Source organism: Salmo salar, chromosome 23 (assembly GCF_965601325.2).
Source record: "Salmo salar chromosome 23, fSalSal1, whole genome shotgun sequence".
In the NCBI taxonomy this organism is placed as follows: domain Eukaryota; kingdom Metazoa; phylum Chordata; class Actinopteri; order Salmoniformes; family Salmonidae; genus Salmo; species Salmo salar.
This window is the reverse complement of record NC_138313.1, coordinates 48,049,976-48,071,842: the sequence shown is the minus strand read 5'-3', so window position 1 is coordinate 48,071,842 and position 21,867 is coordinate 48,049,976. Positions and strand designations below refer to the sequence as shown.

Genomic DNA, 21,867 nt, shown 5'->3' with positions numbered 1-21,867 from the left:
GAGAGAAAGAGGGGGGGAGACAGAAAGAAAGAGGTAGAGAGACAGAGAGAAAGAGGGGGAGATAGAAAGAGAGGGGTAGAGAGACGGAGAGAAAGAGGGGGAGATAGAAAGAGAGGGGTAGAGAGACAGAGGGACAATAAAACAGCTGGCCGTGTTAACGCAGTTCCTTTTGCTATTTTGTCATTTCTATATTAAACTACTGTATGTGAAATGGAGAGGGAGAGTGTGTGTGTGTGTGTGTGTGTGTGTGTGTGTGTGTGCGTGCGTGCGCGTGCGTGCGTGCGTGCGTGCGTGTGTGTGTGTGTGTGTGTGTGTGTGTGTGTGTGTGTGTGTGTGTGTGTGTGTGTGTGTGAGTAAGAGAGTGATAAAGGAGAAAGGAGCTTTGGATAACAAAAGGGTTTACCAATAAAAACTTCCAAAAGGACTAATTCGAGGTAGAAAGGAGAAAATTAATAAATTAGTTTCACAAGATTCTCATTTGTAAACCATATAAATAGAATTTGCTACGTCTTAATAATTTTAGTAATAACTACATACGTTTAGTAATTCTATGGTGTAAATCGTTATAATTTCACATTCTTACCCTTTTGCTCTAGAGCAAATGTGTTTCTTCACGTTTCCCCCTCATGCCACTGCCACATTCCACAAGATAACCCTAAGTGTGTGAGTGTGTGTGTGTGTGTGCGCGTGTGTGTGCCTGCGTGCGTGTGTGTGTGCGTGCGTGTGTTCGTATTTGTGTGTGTTGTGATAATTACAATGCCCGATTTAACGTGACAGGACCTTGGGTGTTTTTTTGCCCTGTACTTCCCCTTCCAGTCCACTAGATGGAGACATGTAACCGCTGGTTATACAGACAACAACTCCACTGGTGAAGAAGGAAGAAACAACATTCAACATGGCGGCGAACAGAGCAGGTAGGACGCGTTGCTATAGCCACGGATGCAATTCAAACGATACTATGAATTTGAAATGCATTTCGGATTAATAATTTTACAGTCCCATATTCTGATTAATTTACTGCTGCCACAGATAGTGTGTATTTATACGGTTGTGTGTGAGAAACGGACTGATATTTGTTCACAGAATTTCACACATTGTTTTATTTCCTTGCAGGCAAGTCTGCTGTTGTCGTATCCTTTTCAAAATAAAGCTAGCTAGCAATGGACATAGCAACAGGTTTAAAAAAAATACTGTCAAGGTGTTTCTTCCCTTGGAATGAAAAATTAATGGATATTTTAAAACGAATTGAACACACACACACACACACACACACACACACACGATACAGATCATGAAATCCGCCCTTAACCGCCACCTCCAGCTATCGTCTGTTCCTCTCCAGCTCCTGCTGTACCTGACAGCCCTTTACTATGTCTTCTACTTCCTCTCTACACTCTGCATGATCATCTACAAGAGTGAGGCACCTTCTGCTTGCACGCTGGTGTTGTTGTTGTTGTTGTTGTGTGAGAGAGAGAGAGAGAGAGAGAGAGAGAGAGTGACTCATCTTCTGTATGCACACTGTTGTTGTGTGAGAGAGTGACTAATCTTCTGCATGCACACTGTTGTTGTGTGAGAGAGTGACTAATCTTCAGTATGCACACTGTTGTTGTGTGAGAGAGAGACTAATCTTCTGTATGCACACTGTTGTTGTTGTGTGTGAGAGAGAGACTAATCTTCTGCATGCACACTACACTGTTTTGTTAGGTCATGTACTCTAGTAGAGTGTACCTACTGTTCTGATTCAGTTCAGAACATCTTTATTGTCCCTGTTTTTTTGTGCAGCATAAACACCTAGACAAAGAGACATTTGTATGTAGGCCTGTTGCAAAGATGGTCCTTGGTCCGGAGACTACTTGAAACCACCATATATGCGGTCTTGTTGTCAATAGATAGGGTCTTGGCCTCAAGGTGATCTGGAGCCGGATAGTTCTGGTCTTGACTCCGTCTCTGGTTTGCTGCCTGTCCTCTAGGTCGTGTGATGAGCTACCCTGATGACCTCCTAACCCAGGATCTAGGTCTGCTCTTCTTCATGGCTTGTCTGGAGCTGCTCCGACTCTACTGTGGTGAGTTGTAGTGGGGGTCTGACTCTACTGTGGTGAGTTGTAGTGGGGGTCTGACTCTACTGAGGTGAGTTGTAGTGGGGGTCTGACTCTACTGAGGTGAGGTGTAGTGGGGGTCTGACTCTACTGAGGTGAGGTGTAGTGGGGGTCTGACTCTACTGTGGTGAGGTGTAGTGGGGGTCTGACTCTACTGAGGTGAGGTGTAGTGGGGGTCTGACTCTACTGAGGTGTGGTGTAGTGGGGGTCTGACTCTACTGAGGTGAGTTGTAGTGGGGGTCTGACTCTACTGTGGTGAGTTGTAGTGGGGGTCTGACTCTACTGAGGTGAGGTGTAGTGGGGGTCTGACTCTACTGAGGTGAGGTGTAGTGGGGGTCTGACTCTACTGTGGTGAGGTGTAGTGGGGGTCTGACTCTACTGAGGTGAGGTGTAGTGGGGGTCTGATTCTACTGTGGTGAGGTGTAGTGGGGGTCTGACTCTACTGAGGTGAGTTGTAGTGGGGGTCTGACTCTACTGAGGTGAGTTGTAGTGGGGGTCTGACTCTACTGAGGTGAGTTGTAGTGGGGGTCTGACTCTACTGAGGTGAGTTGTAGTGGGGGTCTGACTCTACTGAGGTGAGGTGTAGTGGGGGTCTGATTCTACTGTGGTGAGTTGTATTGGGGGTCTGTCTCTGAGGTGAGGTGTAGTGGGGGTCTGACTACTGAGGTGAGGTGTAGTGGGGGTCTGACTACTGAGGTGAGTTGTAGTGGGGGTCTGTCTCTGAGGTGAGGTGTAGTGGGGGTCTGACTCTACTGAGGTGAGGTGTAGTGGGAGTCTGAAATTTGAGCAAGGCATTCAGCCTCTTAAAGGGTGATTCCATGCCAGCGGGAGCAGAAAATATTTTTGCTCTCTCCGATTTTTCTGGAAATTCTCACATAATAACTTCATTGCAAGGAAGTATGTTTGAAATGCTTTTTTCATTTGAAATTTGCAATTTTAGGCAATTTTTAAACCTGTACATGCCTCCTGTCAGACCCTATGATCTGTGAACCGTACATGAATACAGACAACATCTAGTCATTATACTGTCAGACTCTATGATCTGTGAACCGTACATGAATATAGACAACATCTAGTCATTATACTGTCAGACTCTATGATCTGTGAACCGTACATGAATACAGACAACATCTAGTCATTATACTCCTTATAGTGTTCTCTAACATGTGGAGTATGTCTAGATTCTGAAATACACATTTTCACTTTCACTTTCACTTATTCAACATAAAAAATCTTAATGTCAATATCTTTTTTTTCATATATATATTTTTTATACATATTGTTTGTATTATTATACTCTTCAAACATGTTCTCTGGTACATTTAGTGATATGACCTATCACAGCCCTCATAAACCTATCACAGCACTCCTTTAGATTGGACCAGCAGAGGGAGTTCCCTTTGAATCCATTTTCCCATTCACTGTGTTGTTGAATCCATTTTCCCATTCACTGTGTTGTTGAATCCATTTTCCCATTCACTGTGTTGTTGAATCCATTTTCCCATTCACTGTGTTGTTGAATCCATTTTCCCATTCACTGTGTTGTTGAATCCATTTTCCCATTCACTGTGTTGTTGAATCCATTTTCCCATTCACTGTGTTGTTGAATCCATTTTCCCATTCACTGTGTTGTTGAATCCATTTTCCCATTCACTGTGTTGTTGAATCCATTTTCCCATTCACTGTGTTGTTGAATCCATTTTCCCATTCACTGTGTTGTTGAATCCATTTTCCCATTCACTGTGTTGTTGAATCCATTTTCCCATTCACTGTGTTGTTGAATCCATTTTCCCATTCACTGTGTTGTTGAATCCATTTTCCCATTCACTGTGTTGTTGAATCCATTTTCCCATTCACTGTGTTGTTGAATCCATTTTCCCATTCACTGTGTTGGTGCTGCTCATAAAATGGATCATACCTTCAGAATTAGCATAGAGCCCACCTTGGAAATATGTGTTCAAATTAACAAAATTACTTAGATATTAATATTTCATTATATAAATTAATACATTATTGTGAATTTCTTTATTTTGTTATCTAGACATACTCCACATGTTAGAGAACACTATAAGGAGTATAATGACTAGATGTTGTCTGTATTCATGTACGGTTCACAGATCATAGAGTCTGACAGTATAATGACTAGATGTTGTCTGTATTCATGTACGGTTCACAGATCATAGAGTCTTACAGGAGCCATGTATAGGACTATAAAGGGCCTAAAATGGACACTTTCATCGTGATTCTTGTAACAAATGTACAAATGTTTTCAAACATCCTTCCTCTCAATGAAGATCCTATGTGAGAATTGCCAGAAAAATCTGAGATACCCAAAATGATTTTCCTCTCCCGCTGTCGCGGGATCACCCAATACTGCTTCAGGGCATCGTGCTATGTCTCTCCCTCCCCCACCCACCCACCCACCTCCTTCCAGGTGTGAGGGGTAACCTGCAGGAGACGGAGGGTTATATGTGGGCTAACCTGGCCATGACGGTGGCTACGGCCCTGCTGTCTGTCTACTTCCTGGTATGGCAGCTGTACGTGATGCATGCTGACGTCATCATCAACGCCATACTGCTCAGTGTTTACGGACTGGGAGGGGTCCTCGGTCTGGCCACACTGGCTAGATTCACCAGGTTAGTTATCTATTAGCCGTGTCCATCCTACTCACATAGCTATCTATTGATATGATTCATATTTATTCAATTCGTTTTGTTTTTGTGATTTAATAATTAAAGGGATACTTTGGGATTTTGGCATTGATGCCCGTTTAATCTGGGCTCCCGAGTGGCGCAGCGGTCTAAGGCACTGCATCTCAGTGCTAGAGGTGTCACTACAGACCCTGGTTCGATTCCAGGCTGTATCACAACCGGCCGTGATTAAGAGTCCCAAAGGGCGGCGCACAATTGTCCCAGCGTCGTCCGGGTTAGGGTTTGGCCGGGGTAGGCAGTCATTGTAAATAAGAATTAGTTCTTAACTGACTTTCCTAGTTAAATAAAGGTAAAATAAAAAGTCTATGGGTATCTACTAGCAGCAGATAACCAATCACTCTAAGTCTATGGGTATCTGTTAGCATGCTAGCAGATACTCATACACTTCCAGTCATTGCGCTAACGCTAGTTAGCGTTGGCTTGCGAAACTACCTCTAACTTCCTTCATACTGGACACAGAGACATAAAAATGGTACCCACGAGTTCATCATCCCTTTAATGATTTTGTTGACATTTTATCTAGGCCTATTTTTAAGTAGGCTAATAGGCCTCTCCCACCAGTCACCAGTGTTTTGAATGGCATTGTGTTGTGTTGTGAATGGCCTGCCTGCACTGAGCGGCGCTCCCTTTTGTCTGCTCTATTGTCCATGATTGAAATAAACTCCTGTGGTTCTTCAGAGCCTTTGTGAATTATTGATCCAGGTTTTATTCATCCAAGCGTCACTGTATACCGCCTTCTAAGGCTATGACATCAGAGCCAGACCTCACGTTTTCCTCCAAAAGACAGAATGGATTGTGAGTAAAATACCTGAGTGACCGCTTCTACTGAAGAGATTGGTAATGGGTTAAGTCTGAACGTTCCACACTGAACAAGGCTTTAAAGGTTTCACTTTCCAATGACTGTGATATGTTTTATTTGTAAATTTTTTAACCCTACTTTAGTTGAATACAGTTATTGTAAGTCCCTCTGGATAATTCTGCTAGTATGTAGCCTAATGTGTATTCAACTATGTGCTAGTATGTAGCCTAGTATGTAGCCTAATGGCTGTTATAATCTCCACCCGGCACAGCCAGAAGAGGACTGGCCACACCTCATAGCCTGGTTCCTCTCTAGGTTTCTTCCTAGGTTTTGGCCTTTCTAGGGAGTTTTTTCCTAGCCACCGTGCTTCTACACCTGCATTGCTTGCTGTTTTGGGGGTTTTAGGCTGGGTTTCTGTACAGCACCTTGAGATATCAGCTGATGTAAGAAGGGCTATATAAATACATTTGATTTGATTTGATTTGTTCACTTCTGTCTTTCAGTGTCTACTCCTGACCCCATCAATTATAGCTGCACTGACAGCACCTCCAGAATCTCCTACACTCCTTCACTACCAAACCTTAATGGAAGGTAAAGCCTCTGCTGCATCGTTGGAGATGTCTGAGTATCAATGCAGGTGTTTGGGGTGTTCAGAATGCTAGTGGAATCCTGTCTCGGAGCTCTACGGACAATTCCTTTGACCTCATGGCTTGGTTTTTGCACTGTCAACTGTGGGACCTTATATAGACAGGCGTGTGCCTTTTTCAAATCATGTCCAATCAATTGAATTTAGCACAGGTGGATTAAAATCAAGTTGTAGAAACATCTCAAGGATGATCAATGGAAACAGGATGCACCTGAGGTCAATGTTGAGTCTCATAGCAAAGGGTCTGAATACTTATGTAAATAATGTATTTCTGTTTTACATTTTTTATAAATTTGCAAACATTTCAACGACAAAAAAAGTGTTTTTGCTTTGTCAATTATTGGTTATTGTGTGTAGATTGATGTGGAAAAAGTCGAGGGGTCTGAATACTTTCCGAATGCACTGTACATCACATCTATAGGCTACATTCAAATGGACATGCAAATAACAACCTATAGAAGATGGACCTCCAGTGTTCTTCTAAGCGGTACGTTTGCAATCATTCAGCCGATCCTAAATCACTCCCAACCCCTTTCCCTTGGCCCTAACTCTTCAATGTTAATCGCCTATTGCTGTGTAGTGGATATTCCCACATCTTGGTTACAGGGGGAGAGGTAGGGAGTGAATTGAGACTGATATTCTGAATAGCATAGGGGCCTTCTCAAATACCAATCTACTTTTATCATATCCCTTTCTTTGGTAGGTTATGGCACTTTAAATCTTGTTGTTTATTGGCCTTTATCTCTGTCTTTCTCCTTCTCTCTGTCTTTTTGTCTGTCTGTCTGTCTGTCTGTCTGTCTGTCTGTCTGTCTGTCTGTCTGTCTGTCTGTTTGTCTGTCTGTCTTTCCGTCTCTCCGTCTCTCTCTCTCTCCCGTGTCTCTGTGTCTGCCGGTGTCTCTCTGTCTCTCTCTGTCTCTCTGTCTCTCTCTCAGTGACATATGTAGTTAATGGATAGCCTCAGCCTGAAGGTGCCACCTCAGGTCTCTTGTCCCTCACACCCCTACGGAAGGGCAGCTCCCGCTCAGCCCAGTCCAAGCTCTTCTCTGTCTTGGCACCCCAATGGTGGAACCAGCTTCCCCCTGAAGCTCAGACAGCAGAGTCCCCGCCCATCTTCTGAAAACATCTGAAACCCTACCTCTTCAAACAGTATCTTAAATAACCCCCCATTTTGTTGCTGGGAGCAACAAAATGGAGTCATGGTCAGATTTTCCGAAAGGAGGGCGGGGCAGGGCTTTGTATGCGTCGCGGAAGTTAGAGTAACAATGGTCCAGGATTTTTTCCGCCCAGGTAGCGCATTCGATATGCTGATAAAATTTAGGGAGTCCTGTTTTCAGATTAGCCTTGAAATAGAGGAAGTAACAGTGCAGGTAGATGGTAATGGAAACTGTACTATAGAGGCACAAAATAGGTTAGAGGAAAAACAAAAGAAAAGGAGGTACTTATTCAAGAACGATCAAGTGTAATATATTACAAAAATAAAGCGAATTGGATGGAAAATTGGGAAAAATGTATAAACATTTTCTTGAAACTTCAACATAGAAATGATACCAAAAATAATTAACAGAAACTTGTTAGCACGTTTTAATTACTCCTATAAAAATTGTAGACTTTCAGGTTCTCAACAAGAACGTCTGATTTCATTACTACTAAAACAGGACCAAGGTGATAAGTATAAAGATCTAGTCCATTTAAAAAAACTGGAGGCCTCTTACACTTCAATGTTGTGATGAGAAAATCCTTGCGAAATGCATAGCACATAGAATAAACTTTTTTTTTTTTACCAGATATTGTTAATCCTGATCATGGACGATATATTGGAGATAATATACAATTACTTGAAACAATTGAACATTATGAAACATCGAAGATACCAGGCCTGTTCAACATAGCATATTTTGAAAAGGTGTTTAATAAAGTATGACTATAATTTATATATAAATGCCTGGATTACTTTAATTTCTGTGAAACTCTTATACAATTGTATTTTATTTGACAATAGATTAAAGTAATGTACCGCAACCCTAGAACTAAAATAATAAATAATGGTTACTTGTCAGAAAGTATTGAGATTTAAGAGGAGTAAAACAAGGCTGTCCGTTGTTTCCATATCTATTTATTATGGCCATTGAAATGCTAGCTATTAAAATATAGATCCAACAAGAACATCAAGGGGTTAGAAACCCAGGGGATACAAACTAAATTGTCAATGTATGCCGATGACTCTAGTTTTTTCTTAAGTCTGCAATCTGGATCCCTGCACAGTCTCATTGAAGATCTTGATCACTTTTCTAGCCTCTGGATTGAAACCTAATTATGACAGGTGTACCATATTATGTATTGGATCGTTAAAAAATACAGTGTTTACACTACCTTGTAGTTTACCAATAAAATGGGTGGATGGTGAGGTAGACATACTTGGTATTCAGATCTCAAAAAATATAAATGAATTTACTACAAGCAATTTCAATAGAAAGTTAGCAAAAATAGATAAGATTCTGCAACCATGGAGAGGTAAATACTTGTCTATTTATGGAAAAATCACATTGATTAACTCTTTGGTCCTATCACAGTTTACTTACTTATTGGCACTGCCTACTCCAGATGACTCATTTTTTAAATCATCATACAAATTCATTTTTATTTGGAATGCTAAGCCAGACAAAAGTAAACGTGCCTATTGATATAATGAATATGAGTTTGGGAGGCTATAATTATTTTAAAAAATTAAAGCTTTAAACCTTCACTCATATATAAGTTATACTTAAACACAACTTCTCATTTCCGAATAATTGAAAAATACATTTTGTGTGAAGTCCTTTGTTCAAAAATTGCCTTTTTGCCTTTATACAGATTACAACTTCTCATTTACGAATAATTGAAAAATACATTTTGTGTGAAGTCCTTTGTTCAAAAATTGCCTTTTTGCCTTTATACAGATTACAACTTCTCATTTACGAATAATTGAAAAATAAATGTTGTTTAAAGTATCACCCTTTCTTAAACAAGCAATAAAAGCTGGTTACAATTTCAGTTTTATCCTACAGAAAAGAGAACAAATATTACAACAAATGTTATGGTTAAACTGAAATATACTGATTAATAAAAAAACATTCTTTATGGAAAAAGTGTTTAAAAATTGTATTATATTTATTAATTATATTATGAATATAAACGGAGGAGTTATGTCACATAGGCAGCTATCGAAAATATATGGGAATGTCTGCTTAATCCAAACTTACAGACAACTGATTGCAGCATTACCACAAAAATGGAGGAGGCAAGTGGAAAAGGGAAAAGGTAGGGAACTTGTTTGCCTGCCATATATTAAAGATACAAATTGGCTGAAAGGAATTGGAATAAACAGAAAAATATACCAGTTTCATTTGCGGATAAAATGTTGACAGCTACGTCATACAGGTGACAAAATAAATGGGAAGAGATTTTTCGATTTTCAATTCCATGGCACATGGTTTATGAACTGGTACAAAAAAACAACACTTGATTCAACACTTAAAGTTTTTACATTTAAATGATTATATACAATTCTTTCCCCCAACAGAATGCTATATATATACACCAATCTCAGCTCTGTAGATGTTGCTGCGAAGAGACAGAATCACTAGATCATTCATTCTGATATTGGCCCCATGTAGCTTGTTTCTGGTCACATGTTCAGGAAGGTGTTAAAAAACAAATCACAATATTCACTTAAAATTAACCTTACAAATAGCAGTGTTGGGCAATTTGGAAAGCCGTAGTCAGTCAATAAATAATATAATATAATAATACTCATCTTTAGCTCGCAATCTGTGGATACTGTATGATTAGAAAGGTTTAAAAAATGGTGTAAAACATCACAGCACAATTGAAAAATATATGGCGCATGGAAACCAAATGAAGGTGGTCTATGGTGATAGGTGAGTGGCTGAGGGGATTGGCTGAGGGGATTAAAGAGTTTGTTTGGTAATGTATTACTGTGATGTGACTGCTTTATATACTGCTCAAAAAAATAAAGGGAACGCTTAAACAACACATCCTAGATCTGAATGAAATAAATAATCTTATTAAATACTTTTTTCTTTACATAGTTGAATGTGCTGACAACAAAATCACACAAAAATAATCAATGGAAATCCAATTTATCAACCCATGGAGGTCTGGATTTGGAGTAACACTCAAAATTAAAGTGGAAAACCACACTACAGGCTGATCCAACTTTGATGTAATGTCCTTAAAACAAGTCAAAATGAGGCTCAGTAGTGTGTGTGGCCTCCACGTGCCTGTATGACCTCCCTAAAACGCCTGGGCATGCTCCTGATGAGGTGGCGGATGGTCTCCTGAGGGATCTCCTCCCAGACCTGGACTAAAGCATCCGCCAATTCCTGGACAGTCTGTGGTGCAACGTGGCGTTGGTGGATGGAGCGAGACATGATGTCCCAGATGTGCTCAATTGGATTCCGTTCTGGGGAACGGGCGGGCCAGTCCATAGCATCAATGCCTTCCTCTTGCAGGAACTGCTGACACACTCCAGCCACATGAGGTCTAGCATTGTCTTGCATTAGGAGGAACCCAAGGCCAACCGCACCAGCATATGGTCTCACAAGGGGTCTGAAGATCTCATCTCGGTACCTAATGGAAGTCAGGCTACCTCTGGCGAGCACATGGAGGGCTGTGTGGCCCCCCAAAGAAATGCCACCCCACACCATGACTGACCCACCGCCAAACCGGTCATGCTGGAGGATGTTGCAGGCAGCAGAACGTTCTCCACGGCGTCTCCAGACTCTGTCACGTCTGTCACATGTGCTCAGTGTGAACCTGCTTTCATCTGTGAAGAGCACAGGGCGCCAGTGGCAATTTACCAATGTTGGTGTTCTCTGGCAAATGCCAAACGTCCTGCACGGTGTTGGGCTGTAAGCACAACCCCCACCTGTGGACGTCTGGCCCTCATACCACCCTCATGGAGTCTGTTTCTGACCGTTTGAGCAGACACATGCACATTTGTGGCCTGCTGGAGGTCATTTTGCAGGGCTCTGGCAGTGCTCCTCCTGCTCCCCCTTGCACAAAGGCGGAGGTAGCGGTCCTGCTGCTGGGTTGTTGCCCTCCTACGGCCTCCTCCACGTCTCCTGATGTACTGGCCTGTCTCCTGGTAGCGCCTCCATGCTCTGGACACTACGCTGACAGACACAGCAAACCTTCTTGCCACAGCTCGCATTGATGTGCCATCCTGGATGAGCTGCACTACCTGAGCCTCTTGTGTGGGTTGTAGACTCCGTCTCATGCTACCACTAGAGTGAAAGCACCGCCAGCATTCAAAAGTGACCAAAACATCAGCCAGGAAGCATAGGAACTGAGAAGTGGTCTCTGGTCCCCACCTGCAGAACCACTCCTTTATTGGGGGTGTCTTGCTAATTGCCTATAATTTCCACCTGTTGTCTATTCCATTTGCACAACAGCATGTGAAATTTATTGTCAATCAGTGTTGCTTCCTAAGTGGACAGTTTGATTTCACAGAAGTGTGCTTGACTTGGAGTTACATTGTGTTGTTTAAGTGTTCCCTTTATTTTTTTAGCAGTGTATAAAAGTACCATGTATGTAAAATATGTATTTAAAATGTAAATGTAAAATATATGTACAGTACCAGTCAAAAGTTTGGATACACCTACTCATTCAAGGGGTTTTCTTTATTTGTTACTATTTTCTACATTGCAGAATAATAGTGAAGACATCAAAACTATGAGGGAAGCCCACTTTTTATTTTTTTTATTTTTTCTCCTGTTGATACTGAATGTGTTATTTATTATTAAACTCTGTATTTCTTAACAGTTTTTCTTTTCCAAGGGTACAGGTTTTATTCACTTACAATTTGACATGAATATTGTACCTGTAACCAAAACTGATAGAACAAATAAAGGATTTAACCGACTGGCACCCGGACTCGTACAGGACAACCTCTCACCTATAAAAGATTCAATTAAATCCAATTCAATAAAACTGTATTAATCTCTGAGGGGTAATTTTTACTGGGCCTACTAAGTAAATAACAACACGACAACAGCATGAAGATACCACAACATATACCGTGTCATAATCACCACAGAACAACTTCAGACTAGTCCAGATAACAGTGCAGTTACAATTCACAGATGTTGCATGATCGTTACTTAAGATATTATTTATAGTTTACAGTGTTTAATTCAATCATGCTTCTTTGTATTGCCTCCTTATGGAAATAAGGCTCAGCTGGTTTCCATTTAGAGACTGAAACCGTGACGTGAAATGGAACAACTGAGTTTGGATTCAGGCTACTAATTTTTGCTCTGTTGTGACAGAAACCTATACGTCTTCAACAAGGTAATTTGTAAAATGACACAGAGATAGGGCCTACCTGAACAACGAGCCAGCATTCATTGTTACCCGTCTGTGTCATTGAAACCAGGGCAATGTTCCACACTGTTGCTCCTCTTTCTTTCTGCCAGCTACTTAAAGCTGTTCAGCCTCTCTCGCCTCTCATACACAATCACATACTTGGAGACGGAATATTGACTTTACATTGCAGCCAGTAAATGTTAAAAGGCATATTAATTAGGAAGAAAATAAAACTACAAATGCATGGATACTGGAGTGTTTTTGTCTACATTTATTTTTTAAATGTGTCCTATTTAATGCAACTTGCAAGGCCCTCATGCACTGTGTTGACATTATGGATTTCCCCCACTCACATTTCTTAATAAAAATGTTGCCCAGAAAGAATGTTGATGTTATGATTTGACCATATACAGAGCATAATTTCCAAAACAAACAGCACAACCTTCATAGCTTGGTTTTAGCAGATTGTCTATTATATTGACAAGATATTTGAGTGACCGCTCTAACAATGGAAATACATGTCCTCAAAGATGGAAGGCAGGCAGGATGAGGCGAGATCAGGTGTGACCATTCTATCCAATGAGAGGGCTGATATGTATGTCAACAAGGCACACCTGTTAATTGAAACAATCAATCAAATGTATTTATAAAGCCCTTCTTACATCAGCTGATGTCACAAAGTGCTGTACAGAAACCCAGCCTAAAACCCCAAACAGCAAGCAATGCAGGTGTAGAAGCACGGTGGCTAGGAAAAACTCCATAGAAAGGCTGGAACCAAGGAAGAAACCTAGAGAGGAACCAGGCTATGAGGGGTGGCCAGTCCTCTTCTGGCTGTGACGGGTGGAGATTATAACAGAACATGGCCAAGATGTTCATAGATGACCAGCAGGGTCAAATAATAATAATCACAGTGGTTGTAGAGGGTGCAACAGGTCAGCACCTCAGGAGTAAATGTCAGTTGTCTTTTCATAGCTGATTACTCAGAGTATCTCTACCGCTCCTGCTGTCTCTAGAGAGTTTAAAAAAACAGGTCTGGGACAGGTAGCACGTCCGGTGAACAGGTCAGGGTTCCAGCAGGTCTGGGACAACAGGTCTGGGACAGGTAGCACGTCCGGTGAATAGGTCAGGGTTCCAGCAGGTCTGGGACAACAGGTCTGGGACAGGTAGCACGTCCGGTGAACAGGTCAGGGTTCCATAGCCGCAGGCAGAACAGTTGAAACTGTAGCAGCAGCACGACCAGGTGGACTGGGAACAGCAAGGAGTCATCAGGCCAGGTAGTCCTGAGGCATGGTCCTAGGGCTTAGGTCCTCCGAGAGAAAGAGAGAGAATTAGAGAGCATACTAAAATTCACACAGGACACCGGATAAGACAGGAGAAATACTCCAGATATAACAGACTGACCCTAGCTCCCCGACACAAACTATTGCAGTATAAATACTGGCTGAGGCTGAGAAAGGAGGGGTCAGGAGTCACTGTGGCCCCGTCTGACGATACCGGACAGGGCCAAACAGGCACGATATAACCCCACCCACTTTGCCAAAGCACAGGCCCCACACCACTAGAGGGATGTCTTCAACCACCAACTTACTATCCTGAGACAAGGCCGAGTATAGCCCACGGAGATCTCCCCCACGGCACGAACCCGAGGGGGGCGCCAACCCAGACAGGAAGACCACGTCAGTGACTGAAATGCATTCCAAGTGACTACCTCAGGAAGCTGGTTGACAAAATGCTAAGAGTGTGCAAAGCTGTCATCAAGGCAAAGGGTGGCTACTTTGAAAAATCTCAAATATAAAACATATTTTGATTTGTTTAACACTTTTTTTGGTTACAACATGATTCCATATGTGTTATTTCATAGTTTTGATGTCTTCACTATTATTCTACAATGCAGAAAATAGTAAAAATGTTTTTTCTTCACCAAATTGGTAGGCCTTTCTTTACTAGTCCTGTATATAGCTGTCTGTAGCAAGGGCAAATGTTTACTTTGCTCCCCAAACATCTTTGTGGCTATGTGTGAGTCCAATTCTATCAATCAGTGCATTCGTTAGAACCTAACCACTACGAAACTTCTATTTCATCACATAATCCTCACGTAGCAAAATTAGAAATTATATTTTTTGTTGACTAAATTCGACAATCTCATTTACCTCCATACAACAACAAAATAATCCTCACTTCGTGGGTTTATTTTCCTGGCTATAGGCAAATTTAAGACGGGAAACATTCTTTTCACGGCCAAAAAAATATGACTTTTTTGCATGTATGCACTCTCATTGGCTAGAATGGTGCCACCTGACCTCCCGCCTGCTTTCCATCATTGAGGACATGTATTTTAATTATTCCAGTGGTCCCTCGACTCTCTTGTCAATATAATAGACCATCACTATCTGGTCAATATAATAGATCATCACTATCTGGTCAATATAATAGACCATCACTATCTAGTCAATATAATAGACCATCACTATCTGGTCAATATAATAGACCATCACTATCTGGTCAATATAATAGACCATCACTATCTGGTCAATATAATAGACCATCACTATCTGGTCAATATAATACACCATCACTATCTAGTCATTATAATAGACCATCACTATCTGGTCAATATAATAGACCATCACTATCTGGTCAATATAATAGACCATCACTATCTGGTCAATATAATAGACCATCACTATCTAGTCAATATAATAGACCATCACTATCTGGTCAATATAATAGACCATCACTATCTGGTCAATATAATAGACCATCACTATCTGGTCAATATAATAGACCATCACTATCTAGTCAATATAATAGATCATCACTATCTAGTCAATATAATAGACCATCACTATCTGGTCAATATAATAGACCATCACTATCTGGTCAATATAATAGACCGTCACTATCTGGTCAATATAATAGATCATCACTATCTGGAATACTATACCCCGCCACCACGACGGCTGTGCTCCTCCCCTTCCCGCACACTCACCTGTCACTCACCTGCTCTCTCTCTCTAGCTCCTTCCCCAAACTGTCGTCGGTCTGGGCTGCCCGATATCAACAGCTACCACAGGAGCAAACATACATATAGATATATATTTACGTATCACTTTATTTGAATACCAACACAGTAAATACCGCAACGTCAGATCGCTCTGGTATCAACATAGGAGGCTACGTGTCGCCTTGACCATTAGCGCTACTAACTAGTCGTCCAGACTGACTGCTGTTCAGAACATTTGAAGAGATACTTTGTTGATTGTTGCAGTGAAATAAAGTGTTTTGGACTGAAACTGTCAACAGTGTGCCATCCGTAGAAGAGAGAAAGAGCGGTGACCTAGCTTGTTCAGCGTTGCGCAGGTAAGGACTATAGTTGGACTATTTTATGACATTTCTATACCTACTCCTTTTTTTCCACAGTTGTATGTCTGTTGCATGTTTCTGGAATGGATACGATAACGTCATGCATTTGACCCTATCCGTAAGGCGTCCTATGTAGGGCTAATTTGACCCTAGAGTTTAAGGATTCATTCCGGTCCTTAATGTATTTATTCATAATGCCCCCTCCCCCCCCCAACACACACACAATTTATATGTACGTTATTAGCCTCTGTTTTTGGGCTGTTTCAGGCTAGTGATTTAACCTGAAAATAAAATTATATAAAAATGGTATGGTTGTCGAAAATGAACACTTCTGTGCTAGTTCATTGGATGGTTGATTGTTGATGTAGGAGCTATTATGAGTTATTTTACATGTATTTATTATATAATTTCAATATAACACCACATTATTACCTGAGTCCAGTGACAGATAGACTTGTGTTTATGACATTATTACCCGAGTCCAGAGTATTGGTATTGACTTGACAGGTCTAAATCTATCTCTTCGTGGTGTGTGTGTGTGTGTGTGTGTGTGTGTGTGTGTGTGTGTGTGTGTGTGTGTGTGTGTGTGTAAAGCTTACCGAATGCTTCCAGGTCGAAACAGTTAGCGTATATATTATGACAACATTTTGTGACATTTTTGTTAGTTTTTTGTCTTCGACAGGTGTCTTCGGTTATTCTTGCACACATTTAAAAAAAAATTGGAGACAAGTCGAAGTTTGGTAGCCGAAGTCTATGCCCTTTTGTGCGTTTTATTTTGTAGTTCAACGAGAGATTACTTGTTTTCATGCACTAAACATTTTAGCTAGATGTAAAATTGCGAGACTTAATAAGACCTCATTGGCAAAACAGCTAAATTTAATTACAGATTTATTGATTTATCTTAGATTAAGACTATTTGGAAAAAGTGTTTCTGGCTATGTTGTTGCTAAGGTGGCTCAAGATGGCCAAACAACAGGTAATATTCCCTGTTTTTCAAGTGAAGGTCAAACAACAATATTTTTTTCCTGTTTTTCAAGTGAAGGTCTTTAGGAACTATGCTAGGAGCAAACCGAACAGGTGTATGCTGTGATCATCATGTGGCAGGTAGCCTGGTGGCAGGTAGCCTGGTGGTTAGAGCGTTGGACTAGTAACTGAAAGGTTGCTGGATCAAATCTCCGAGCTGACAAGGTAAAAATCTGTCGTTCTGCACCTGAACAAGGCAGTTAACCCACTGTTCCCCGGTAGGCTGTCATTGTAAATAAGAATTTGTTCTTAACTGACTTTCCTAGTTAAATTAAACATTTAAAAAAAATGTAGGTCTAGTAGTACAATTTAACTGCACCATTGTAACAGTGTAGGTTCCGTCCCTCTCTTCGCCCCAACCTGGGCTCGAACCAGGGACCCTTGCACACATCAACAACTGACACCCACGAAGCATCGTTACCCATCGCGCCACAAAAGCCGCGGCCCTTGCAACGCAAAGGGAAACCCTACTTCAAGTCTCAGAGCGAGTGACGTCACTGATTGAAATGCTATTAGCGCACACCACCGCTAACTAACTAGCCATTTCACATCGGTTACACCACCAATAAGCAGCCTGATAGGAACTATCTTGATTGAAGGATTGTTGTTTTATAAGGATTGCGTAGGGCATTTTGGCAAGAACTAAATTGCTGACCAAACAAATTAAAACAATACAACAACAAAAAACATTTTCACAAATTACCTAGTACATTTTTTTTTTATATATTTTTTTTAAACATTTATTTACATAGTCTATTTTATTCGTTATCCATAAATAAATGAGAAAGGGCAGGAACATTTAAACTAGGAACAGTGGGTTAACTGCCTTGTTCAGGGGAACAGTGGGTTAACTGCCTTGTTCAGGGGCCGAATGATAGACCTTGTCAGCTCGGGGATTCAATCTTGCAACCTTTCGGTTACTAGTCCAACGTTCTAACCACTAGGCCCCTTGCCACTAGGCTGCCCCTTGCCACTAGCTGTGTCAATACTACTCTCAACGCCAAACAACTAGCTAGCTACTGATTGGAGAATAGCTTTTGTCTGTATGTACACTACTTCATGTGTGTAATGAATTCTGCTAAGTGTATTAGCTAGGTACCGATCAGTTTTTTTTCTGTTGTTGTTGTGTTGTGTGGGAATGTGGCTGTATGTTTACAGAAGAAAAATGGGTTAAAGACTAACACAGGTGGACGAATCAGTGTTCACTATAGACACAGAAGAGAACACGTACTAACAACTATATCAAAATGTAATGACTTATAGAGGAGAAATTTATAGAAAACATCCCGGCATACTGTATAGTGGATAGACCACACTGTCTCAGTAGCGAACCAGCCATCTTGGATGTTAGCAATATGAGTTAGCCCAATATAATGATCCAGCCATCTTGGATGTTAGCAATATGAGTTAGCCCAATATAATGATCCAGCCATCTTGGATGTTAGCAATACGAGTTGGCTCAATATAATGATCCAGCCATCTTGGATGGTAGCAATATGAGTCAGCCCAATATAATGATCCAGCCATCTTGGATGTTAGCAATATGAGTTGGCCCAATATAATGATCCAGCCATCTTGGATGTTAGCAATATGAGTTGGCCCAATATAATGATCCAGCCATCTGGAATGTTAGCAATATGAGTTGGCCCAATATAATGATCCAGCCATCTGGAATGTTAGCAGTACGAGTTAGGTTGGTTTCTGTGTCATTTGAAGTTGATTCAGAACTGTCTCGTCGGATTATCTAATGACAGTACTGTATTGTTTCTGGTGCATACCACAACCATACACCCTCCGATGAGCCTTCTGAAACTCCACACCTCATCTATTGTTGTGGTGTTTGTTCACGTCATCTTATGTGTAGTGTCGTTGCCTTGACAACACCCTTAACCTCGGTACCTGTTCAATGATGAGGCTTGGAACCGGAAATGAATGTTAAAAATATGAAGTTTAGAGACGTCACAGGGACACGGAGACAATACTCTTATAGTAGCTACCTAATAAGAAGCAGAAAAACAAAACTGAATGTTAAAATTTGAATATAATAAGGTTTTAATTATGAAAGAATAACTGGGATTAAAAAAAAGTATAGAAATGTCTCTGGTCAAAACACATAAAATACACACAAAAATGCACATAAAATAGTATAGCCACAAACAATACTTGTATTATTTCACAACCAAAACAAGGTTTATTAAAAACAAAACAGTGTTTTAAGTGAGAAGAAAGCATTGGTCTGAAGCCGAAAAATAAAGGAAATTCACATGAGCACCACAATGCCTACTTCACCCATGCTCCACCAAGGTTTTCCAGCACACAACTTTGACCTACTACAGTAGCTATGTTGGTCTATTGTACTTCAAACAATGTGTAGGCAGGTTGCTTAGGATTCAAACCTTCTCAAACAACCTGATTCATACTGTTAGAGGAGGTACTTCCACAATAATGTGATTTGTACTGCAACTTTCAAGGTAATGTAGTGGATTCTTCATTTTGTCTGTGTATCCATAGCAACGGCTCCACATAGGCTGCTCTGCTCAATGAAGACTCTAAACTCCGACAAAACTCAAGGAACATTATTATTTTCTGTGAAATAATCTTTATTGTCTTATATTAGGATGAGGTTGAAGGACTTCGGACACCATGTTATGATCTTTGTCAGATATGACTTTACTGCAGCAGCAGAGCAAATTTAGTGAAGCTCTGCCCTTACCCTAGTTATTGATGATGAAATGGCCCTAACCCGGCCCTAACCTGATGTATAATGTCGGGGCCCGTCGGGCTCGGATCGGCTAGCAGAACTCTACCAGATATCTTTGGGATTAAATGTCAAGAGATGAGTTGACGATGACAGGCAAGGGAATGTCAAATGGAACGTACTGAATTAGCATCAAGGTAAGAAGTATATGGCCGGGCCGGGATTTTCTTGTCCTGTCGCGCTCTAGCGACTCCTTGTGGCGGGCCGGGCGCAGTGCACGCTGACTCCAGTCACCAGCTGGACTGTGTTTCCTCCAACACATTGGTTCGGCTGGCTTCTAGGTTAAGCTAGCAATGCGGCTTGGCAGGGGCGTGTTTCTGAAGACGCGTGGCTCTCGACTTTCGCCTCTCCCGAGTCCGTAGGGGAGTTGCAGCGATGGTACTAGACAGTCTGGAGCTGGTCTGGAGCCAATCCGTAGCTGGTGGTTCTCCTTAATAACCTCTTACATCTAGACGTTCCGCTAGTGGAACACCTGCTCCAATATCCAATGATGGGCGTAGCGCGAAATACAAACTCCTCGAAAATCCGAAAACTTCAATTTTTCAAACATATGACTATTTTACACCATTTTAAAGACAAGATTCTCCTTTATCTAACCACACTGTCCGATTTCAAAAAGGCTTTACAGCGAAAGCAAAACATTAGATTATGTCAGCAGAGTACCCAGCCAGAAATAATCAGACACCCATTTTTCAAGCTAGCATATAATGTCACAAAAAACAAAACCACAGCTAAATGCAGCACTAACCTTTGATGATCTTCATCAGATGACACTCCTAGGACATTATGTTATACAATACATGCATGTTTTGTTCAATCAAGTTCATATTTATATAAAAAAACAGCTTTTTACATTAGCATGTGACGTTCAGAACTAGCATTCCCACCGAACACTTCCGGTGAATTTACTAAATTACTCACGATAAACATTCACAAAAAAACATAACAATTATTTTAAGAATTATAGATACAGAACTCCTTTATGCAATCGCGGTGTCCGATTTTAAAATAGCTTTTCGGTGAAAGCACATTTTGCAATATTCTGAGTAGATAGCCCGGCCATCATGGCTAGCTATTTTGACACCCACCAAGTTTGGTACTCACCAAACTCAGATTTACTATAAGAAAAATTGGATTACCTTTGCTGTTCTTCATCAGAATGCACTCCCAGAACTTCTACTTCATCACCCAATGTTGTTTTGGTTCCAAATAATCCATAGTTATATCCACATAGCGGTGTTTTGTTAGTGCGTTCAAGACACTATCCGAAGGGTGACGCGCCCGGCGCGTATCGTGACAAAAAATTTCAAAATATTCCATTACCGTACTTCGAAGCATGTCAAATGCTGTTTAAAATAAATTTTTATGCGATTTTTCTCGTAAAAAAAGCGATAATATTCCGACCGGGAGTCGTTGTTTTCGTTCAAAGACTGAAAATGTAAACATGGAGTCGTTTCGTGCACGCGCGCCCCAGTCTAATTGTTCTCAGATCGACCACTTACCAAATGCGCTACTGTTTTTCAGCCAGAGACTGCAAAGTCATCATTCAACATTCTGCTGCCTTCTGAGAGCCTATGGGAGCCTCAGGAAGTGTCACGTTACAGCAGAGACACTCTGTTTTGGATAGAGATGGCAAAGAAGGCCAAGAAATGGTCAGACAGGGTACTTCCTGTACAAAATCTTCTCAGGTTTTGGCCTGCGATTTGAGTTCTGTTATACTCACAGACACCATTCAAACAGTTTTAGAAACTTTGGAGTGTTTTCTATCCAAAGCTAATAATTATATGCATATTCTAGTTTCTGGGCAGGAGTAATAACCAGATTACCAGGGTACGTTTTTATCCGGCCGTGAAAATACTGCCCCCTATCCATAAAAAGTTAAGAAGCTGGAGAAGACATTAGAGCCATCAGCCACATCAGCGACAAGCTGCAGGACCTTCACTTGCTCTTGTATTTATTTCACCTTTATTTAACCAGGAAGGGCTTTTTCAAGAGTGTCCTGGCCAAGATAGGCAGCACCAAGTCATTACACAATTGCAGACAGACAACATGAAAAACTACAGGTAATCGAGTAAAAAAAATCATAGAATTCAGAAGAGTCTAACA

At 41.0% G+C, this 21,867-nt stretch overlaps 2 protein-coding genes across 3 annotated transcripts in view; both read left to right on the top strand.

Annotated features, from left to right (window-relative positions):
- Window positions 1-853: 853 nt before the first annotated feature.
- LOC106584801 (transmembrane protein 80) lies at window positions 854-11,357 on the top strand. 2 transcript variants are annotated; one of them, XM_014170398.3, is made up of 7 exons: window positions 854-914; window positions 1,114-1,130; window positions 1,322-1,415; window positions 1,971-2,063; window positions 4,531-4,732; window positions 5,526-5,602; window positions 6,110-11,357. In XM_014170398.3, the coding sequence occupies exons 1-6, from the start codon at window positions 896-898 to the stop codon at window positions 5,554-5,556; spliced, it is 456 nt and encodes a 151-aa protein (XP_014025873.1). In that variant the 5' UTR covers window positions 854-895; the 3' UTR covers window positions 5,557-5,602; window positions 6,110-11,357. The 2 variants fall into 2 exon arrangements, with proteins under 2 accessions (XP_014025873.1, XP_014025875.1); XM_014170400.2 differs by lacking the exon at window positions 5,526-5,602 and having other exon boundaries at window positions 6,110-7,524.
- A 4,289-nt stretch (window positions 11,358-15,646) lies between these two features.
- The window catches only part of LOC106584800 (epidermal growth factor receptor kinase substrate 8-like protein 2), a 102,480-nt gene continuing 96,259 nt past the window's right edge, over window positions 15,647-21,867 (top strand). The window contains exon 1 of the mRNA XM_082968196.1: window positions 15,647-15,977. The gene's annotated coding sequence lies outside the window, so the exon portion shown is untranslated. The remainder of the gene's footprint in view (window positions 15,978-21,867) is intronic.